Raw genomic sequence first — 8599 nt, 5'->3', positions numbered from 1 at the left:
TCTGCTACAACCCTCAACTGAACAAAAACTATTTTGGGTGTTCATTCATTGGGTGTGGTCACTCAGGAGTCGTAAAACAGATTGCTGTAATGGAATGCTTTACTTATACAAATTCTTGGAAGATTCCCAAATTTAGAACATATCGGATGCAACACTCCTTAGTGGAATTATGACATTAATTTTTCAGTATGTGTTATGCGAACTATGTATTATAGTCATTGACTGTGTTACTCTTTTTTTTTCTCTCTTTCCAGATTTTGTTCATCAACTATTGCATAAGAACTACAGATCTGAAAGAGAGGACATGTTGTGCCTTGTGCAGTGACCCTCATGATAATACACACACACACACACACACACACAAACACAAACATACAGAGGAAAGATACTATTTCAACTTGTTGCTTCGCTTAAGATGTTTTCCAGTATTCAGTTCTAATATCAGTTCTGTTCTCATATCATAATATCAGTTCTGTACTATGTATTATTTCCCTGTCTTCTCTAGTTTAACTCTTCAAATTCATCTTTTTCATTAACTTCAATTCATCTTTTTCTTTTCGCAAAGTTGTTTTGTTGGCACAATGTCTCTGCCTTTAGACACATTTTATATGGAATATTTTAGATATTTCTAGAGTGGGCCGCAGATATGTTAGAAAAACAATGTTTCAGTTTCCTGTATGTTGTGTAATCAAACCCTTGTTTGAAATGATTTTTTTCCAGAAAAAGACGCCTGACTACTACAGAAGAATTGTGAGTGACTCTCTTAATTACTAATTTTGAGAAGCGGTAGAGACAATGGAAACATTTAGTACTGCAGTGACTCAGTGACAGCATCGACAGTAGTTGCCATGGCAGCGGTTGTAGGAGAAGAAGTTTGTGAAAAGAAAACAAACTGATGGCTTTTTCTGGTCTGCTTGTCAGTCAGTGTGTAGATCCACACCCTTAATCGTACTTTTGATGTACTGTAAAAATGTTAAATAAAAATGATGAATAGTTCATTTGTGATGCTTTTGATCTTTCTTTGTCTCCCAGATTATTTTTACTCATCAGTGCATTATGAGGCCAAGAGTGAAGTCATCTGTGTCCATTGGCGCGTATGTCATTGTTCAATATGCCTATTAAAATATTAGGCTTTTACTTTCAAAAAGAACAGCACTACACAATGCTGAGCTCTGCTAAACGTTATACTTAATATATTATGCTTCAAGATTGTGCTTATACACATTATATTTAGACAGTTTTTCTTTACAAGTTTCATATTGGAGAAATATGTGACACTTTATCTGAATAATGTCTGATCTAATCTAATCTAATCTCATTTTTCCTCTCTGCAGTATCGTGAAGTACGCGACGACCTACAGGCAGCACGACCCATTCCTTTGCGCTTGTCTGCCAAGTAACCCTTGGCTGACAGATGACGTGACCTACTGGGACCTCAACAAGCCAAAGTGAGTCTCCGTTAGCAACACTGTTTCTGTGTGACAGCCGCGGAATGTTCATGCCATGGCAGTGTTGATCATCATGTCATCTTTGACAATTCTGATCAGGCCACCGTTTGCATTTATTCCTATAAAATCCTTCTGAAAGATGATAGATAGTTCTGTTGCACATTAAGTAGCACGCTCATCTTAGCGGTTCATTAGTGTTAATGTGTGTGTGTGTGTGTGTGTGTGTGTGTGTGTGTGTGTTTGTTTCACAGCGTTGAAATCCCCACTAAAATGAGAGTAGAGCGCTGGACGTTTAGCTTTGGGGAATTGCTCAATGACCCTCGTGGGCGGGCCGATTTCCGTCTTTTCCTGAAAAAGGAGTTCAGCGGTGCGTCATCAGGGGCGTTTTAAGCATTTCTGTTTCCTTTCTTGGATATGAAGACACGTTTTTTGTTTTTTTTTAAGACATTTGCGGCTAAAAGTCATTTGTGATTATTTTGTTTCTGCGGTCGTAGGTGAGAATCTTGCCTTCTGGGAGTCTTGTGAGGATCTGAAGTGGGGTGCAGCTGTGACCATGAAAGAAAAGGCTCAACAGATCTATAAGTGAGCTTTAACAGAGAGACCTGGCTGATGACTGACTCACTATTTAATGCTCACATTAGCCACACTTAATAATCTTGATATTCACTGGCAGATTACAAGACCAACTCATTCAAATTATTGTGAATAATTATGTGTTTGTTGCTTGTTGCTGTTGTTGTTGTGTTGATGGTGTTTTTTTGGGGGGGGGGTTTTTTCACTTCCGTGGACAGGACTTTCTTAGCTCGTGGCGCCCCCCGGTGGATAAACATTGACGGGAAGACTATGGAAATTACCGTGAAGGGTCTGTCTCATCCCCATCGCTATGTACTGGATGCGGCTCAAACTCATATCTACATGCTTATGAAAAAGGTCGGCCATCTGCTTGCTCTAATTTACTCTAATTGATATTATTAGTATTAATATTCTCTTGACCTCTGTAATAATAACCATATACTCACACACACACAAACACACATATGTATGTATCCATCACTCTCTCTCTCTCTCTCTCTGTCTTTGTTTCTATCACTCATTCTTTATTTTATTTCATTTTAATTATTTATTTTTTGTATTTTTCACATAAAGGATTCTTACGGCAGATATCTAAAATCCCCAGTATTCAAAGACACTCAGAAAAAGGCCATCTCTCCTGAGCCACACAGATTCAGGTGAGCCGCAGAGCACGACGTGTTTCCACGCCACTGCCTCTCTGCCTGTCGTCTTTCACAGCACGGTTTGGAGTCTTCTCCCCTGTAAATCTCTCTGTCTGTCTGTCTGCCCCCTCCTCTCTCTCTTTCTCTCTCTGCCTGTCTCTCTCTCTCTCAGTGAAGCGCAGCTGGAGCAGAATGCAAAGAAGCGACGGCCCAGTCTGAGCCCCATCCTCCTCAGGCAGCAGGAGGAGGAGCAGAAAGCCAAGCTGGCCGCCAGCGGTCCCGTGGACATCACACAGGTTATGAGCAGGCTGGCGAAGGAGGGTGCGAAAAAATAGAGGACAGACAAAGAAGGGGGTTGAAGGAATAGCCCAGTGTTGGCTCATACATTGCTTCTCTAAAGGAGGGAAACCGCATACTCCTAGGCCTATCAGATGCAGCGATGCAGTGGTAACACCCAGTTACGAGCTTTACACTGGGAAGCTTTAGTTTGTAGGCACATGATGGGTAACGCCTGTCCGTTAAGATTCAAACAAAGTTGTAGAGGATTTTTTTTTTTTTTAGAAATATTCAAAAACCTCGGCAGACATGTTAACCTGGGACATTTTTTTAAAAATAAATCATACCATAACATCTCAAGACCATCACTTTTCCCAGAGTTTAAGAGAGCCAACAACCCCCAACACTGGCATGAAGAAAGCACAGTGAGCTATTCTGGAACTGCAATATTCCAATACAATAATGTTAGATTATATAGAGGTTATTAATAATAACATCAGAAGTTATTAGGAGAAGTTATGTGAGGTGTGGTAAACTGCTTAATATTTTCGTTCTTAGATGCTAAACTCTTATGAATGTAAATGATCAACAGACTAACGATATTTGAAAGACTATAACTTCATAAAATCATCTTAAAGTCACTGGAAAATGCTCACATTTTTTAAATTTCTATTACTTTTACTCCATTAGTTTGGTACCTTTTTTAATATAGTCGCTCTATACATTTTGCTGTTTGCATGAGCTAAGTAGAATGGATATCTGGTAAACATTTCCATGCAATAGTTTATGTATCCTTCTGAAGAACTTTGTTTTTTTGTTGTTGTTGTTGTTTTTTGCTTTAATATAACACATTATATTCAGCCATGAAAAACAACTAAGTGACATGTGTTGTCTTTGTTGTACACTGCTGTTGTTCTGTGTTCTCCCACATCATGGTTCTCCTACAGTCATTATTGTCACTTTACCCAGTGCCATTTTGTGATTGGTCTGTTAAACTTCACCATCTACCATCAGTTCACTGTCCTTTCTGTTTTGTCCTTTTTCATTCTCCTTCTGAGTCCTCATGTGAACATCCATTGTTTTGTTTTGTTTTTTTCTTGGCCATCTGTACAATAAAGCCATATATATATATATATTTGATACAATCTCTACTGTCTTGTGTGTGTGTGTTATATTTTGTTTCTCTGTCATTTAAAGTCCATGCATTTTTGAGGTGTAATATTTATGTGTTTACATTTTCATTCTGCAATCATATTGTGTGGTATCTCCATTTCACTTATGCATCTAACCGGCATGTTTATGTTACATTACCTCACATTGACCGCAGACACAATAATTAAACGGAAAAACATTTGCCTACATGTAATCAAACAGAATAAGTACATACAAGCTCAGAAGAAATATTGTTTTAATATAATATACACTGATATGTACAGGAACCTCTTGTGAGTCATACCGGGTCAAAGCAGTATACATGGCCCGTGCTGTAAGTGGAATAGGCTATATACAGTCATCTGCCAAATGTCTTGCACTTGTTTATGTCCATGTATTTCCGTCTGACACCATGTGAGCCTCATCACCTCCCAGTAAGTGCAAAGAAAAAAGAGAAGTTTAGATTTTGGTACATTATAGATGAGTACAGCTTATATCTGTCTTGGACATCGGGTAGTTGCGGATGGAGGGAAGTGACTTCTTCAACGACAGCGGAACATTTTGTTCTGCCTTGCCAAACTTGGAATGGTGCTAACATTATCGTCTCTATGCTTGCTCCCTCACTCTGCAGCTGTGTCGATTCACCGCGCCTGTGCCTCACCTGGCGGTTTACACCGGCATCTGTGAAGCACAGACCAACGCCTCACCGGGCCTTATGACACTACCGAACAGTGCCGCCTGCCCCTCCCCTATCAGCGTGGCCATTGACAGCACACCTGCCTCTGAACGGAGGTTCGATGGTCACGGGGGTCCCGCCTCCGCTCATTTTCCATCCATCGCAGAGAGCGCAGAGGCTTCGGCCTCCGAGGAGAGCCAGCCGCCGGCGTCTAGGTCTCGTGTAGCCTCGTCGCTGAGCCGTCTCCTCCGCAGAGGGTGTGTCGCTCAGTCGGTCTTTGCCAGTCTGTCACCGAAGTGTGCCGTAGCGGCAGGTGGTGGAAAAGTGCAACCCCTTAGCACGGAGCCTCTCACACAAAGCCAACCCAGGAGGATCGCAAAGTGAGAAAGATCGTGTTAGAAAACTTGCGCGCGCATGCATACGCACACGCACACACACACACACACGCGCGCACACAAAACACACACACTAAAACATTATGGAGAACATAAGTTGTCTATTTAATAGAATTCACTATTTGAAAAAATCACTCTGTAGAAAAAACATATACTGACCAAATAATAACAGATTTATAACACTCTTTATAAAACAATCACATTACAATGAATAGCTAAACAAAATAGCATGACAAGAGTAATGACAATTTGATTTATCAGCTGATCTGCTACAGAGCACAGAACATCAAAAGATATTTGCCAAACTACTGACGTACCTACATATATCCAGTGCTCATCACAGGACTCATAAATCACAAATTTAAGCACAAAAAAACCCAAACCACTTTCACAGCAAATACAACAGGAAAATGTCAATCAAATTCTATTTTCAAGCGTGCACAGCACACCTCATCATGCGATCTCAGAGTTCAACACAACCCTATGACCACAAAATAATCCCTTAATGATGCATGTTTCGTGACTACGGGAATAATCATCTGAACATCCAGACTTTTATACTGAATCTCTGGTGAATCATAAATTGGTTATGCAGCCGTACACGATATGACTATGAAAATTTTTATTGTCAGTTTCTTTCAGATTAAAGTTGACATCCCCCCCGAGTGTCGCATCTACCCCATCGACTCCGAGGACGAGGAGGAGGAAAGTCCGGGTGCGGCAAGAGGAGGTGTGAAGGAGATCATATGCCCTTGGGAAACAGTGACTAAACAAGATGGAGCAGGATAAAATAACGAAAGCTCCCACCGCCAGAATGTGACGGAGTACACTCACTCTAAACCAACTCATCTGTCTACCTTTCAGCTTCCCCTCCCCACCTTCCCTTGAAAAAAAAAAAAAAAAAAAAAGGTTTTTGGAAGTAGACGTATGAAGCGATGTCGTTTCAAGCTTTATTCCTCTGTGTCTCTGGTAGCTTCAAAGTAGTGCCTACATGTACTATTAGCCAGTGAAATGACTTCTGATTCTTCTTCTAAGTGGTTCTAATTCACGGTCAAATTTAGAATCCAGAATCTGTATATACAAATCGATCTACCTACTCTTGATATTACGAGAAGCCTTATTTTGGGGGAACAGGTTTTTTTTGTTGTTGTTTTTTTTGCTAAATTGGCATGAACCAGTTTAGTAGAAGACATGAGGATTTTCTATCCGGCTTGTTTACTGTTTTATATGGACACTGAACAAGGATATATACATATATACATGTGTGTGTATATAAATATATATAAACATTAATATTTTCATAGAGGTGTTACCAGTAAGATGGTAATGGAGAGTATATTTACCGTTTGAATGTATTACCTTCAACATGTTTACAGTTCACGAGACAGTGTGAATATGCTCATTCCTTATGTTTGGATGGTGTAAGTGCCTCAATAAACAATTTTCAGTGTGATGCCTGCAAGTCTCAGATGCTACCTAGAGACCTAGTGTGTGTGTGTGTGTGTGTGTGTGTGTGTGTGTGTGTGTGTGTTTATAGATAGATAGATACGAATACGAATACGAAATACTTTATTAATCCTGAGGGAAATTCAAGTGTCGCAACAACACCGTCAGCACACACCAAGCACAACATAGAATAAAAAGTAGAATATAATAAGATAAATAGGAAACAGGAATAAAATTAAAACAGATAAAATAAAAAAAAAGGTAAAATAAAGATAGATAGATAGATAGATAGATAGATAGATAGATAGATAGATAGATAGATAGATAGATAGATAGATAGATAGATAGATAGATAGAGAGAGAGATTATTTATTTTACAGTAATATCTATTATTATGAATGTTCTGTGATGGCCTGGCAACCTATCTAGGGCACTTCCCTGCCTCAGTGAACTGTGGGATAGACTCCAGGACTCCATGTGACCCTAATTAAGATAAGCAGCTGAGAAAATGAATGAATGAATGAATTATGCATAATTTTGGTGTTTATAATATTTAAACAACATTAAAGTTTGTTATAACCTATACTGAACATTTCTTTATCAGGCATAGGGAGTTCATATCAAAAGCCATCCATTCAAGATGAACAAACATTTAATTGTGCCTTATGAGAAAGTGAAGGTGTAGTGGAGTAGAATACACTTCATTTGAACAATGCATGCTATCCTGTGCCCTTTGTTATGGAGGCATTAATACAGTAATGCTTATGCTAAATTTGGGAATGAAACTTTTCTCACTTTTAAAAAAGGGGAGAAAAAGAAACACCCACAGGACCTCTGTATATGCCACATACTGGTGTTCACTCAAAAGCCAAATAAAGTGTAATAGTTCTTCTGAAAGGGCACTGCACCGTTCTCTGTCAGCTTTTAAATGAGTTGAAAAGCTGAAGAAGCAAGCAAGAGCTGTCCTACAGCTCTGGCTTCTCACAGGACTTTTTGAATACAAGTTAACCTTGAAATTGTAGCACATATTTCTTTGACGGTTGCTAGTACATGTTTTTGTGTTAAAATATTTTAGCAGAGGCATATTTTATCGCTAAAAACGATTTTGAACGATTATGAATTTACTTCTGCGAGGGAAAAAACGTGAGGTATTCAGCAGGGGCTCTTTCGAAGTCACTGCAGACGTTTATGCCCGGACTTTTAATTTGAAAAAATGATGCTGCAGTGGCCATCTTGGAAGTGCTCTCATGCAGCCCCTGTGGTAAAACCTGAGCTGGATGCCTGTTGTGCCGGCACAGTTTTTTGTGAGCATATGATAAATCTGCAAATCCCCAAAAGCCAATTCTAGTAAGCTTCTATTAAGGGGGTAAGTTACTGATACGGAGCATAATCTCTCAAGATAACTAGTAACTTATGGGTGCAGTTTAGAGAGCTGATCTAGCTTGCTAATGTGCTAAGCCAACTGCTGTGATGTTGGTGGCTAGATAACTTCGTTAGTTATTAATATCGCTGGGAAATGCAAATCATATCATGTTATTGAGTCTCGTGGTGTAACTGCCATACATAAGTGTAATTTTAACGTTCTTGTTTCGTTGTATCGGTAAGTTGTATTCTTGATAATGTGGGGGCGTTTTAGGTGGGTATTTACAAGATGTGTCACACAACAGGCGGTTAGCACTTCCTGCCCTGTCGCATCAGCCATCATATCATAGCACTTTGTAGCGCACTGTTCTTGTGGTCATTTGTCTCCGTTTAAAAGGTCAAACTACTCTCACAAACACACAAAAAAGAATTATTAAAGGGAGCACGTGATTTTATATGTCTTACAACATAGATTAGTTTACATTGTCACCTGCTGCTAGCTGGCTTATGCATGACATTTCCTCTTTGAGGGAGACGTCACTTCGCCATCAACGGATAACTGTATCCACTGCAAACATGCAGTAGTCAGTGGAGCACATACACCAAATAGTCTTAAAATTTGTCAGTAAG

The 8599-nt window shown here is 39.5% G+C and overlaps 1 protein-coding gene across 1 annotated transcript in view; it reads left to right on the top strand.

The window, feature by feature from the left end:
• rgs9b (regulator of G protein signaling 9b) overlaps nt 1-5950 on the top strand; it is a 14514-nt gene extending 8564 nt beyond the window's left edge. Inside the window, exons 10-19 of the mRNA XM_030773605.1 lie at nt 721-750; nt 1033-1094; nt 1335-1448; nt 1700-1815; nt 1943-2030; nt 2240-2378; nt 2595-2677; nt 2835-2958; nt 4722-5146; nt 5794-5950. Of these exons, the coding sequence (XP_030629465.1) occupies nt 721-750; nt 1033-1094; nt 1335-1448; nt 1700-1815; nt 1943-2030; nt 2240-2378; nt 2595-2677; nt 2835-2958; nt 4722-5146; nt 5794-5950 (1338 nt within the window). The remainder of the gene's footprint in view (nt 1-720; nt 751-1032; nt 1095-1334; nt 1449-1699; nt 1816-1942; nt 2031-2239; nt 2379-2594; nt 2678-2834; nt 2959-4721; nt 5147-5793) is intronic.
• Nucleotides 5951-8599: the final 2649 nt, after the last annotated feature.

Source organism: Chanos chanos, chromosome 5 (assembly GCF_902362185.1).
Source record: "Chanos chanos chromosome 5, fChaCha1.1, whole genome shotgun sequence".
Lineage (NCBI taxonomy): Eukaryota > Metazoa > Chordata > Actinopteri > Gonorynchiformes > Chanidae > Chanos > Chanos chanos.
Note: the sequence above shows the minus strand (reverse complement) of the source record. Positions and strands in the feature narration are given on the sequence as shown.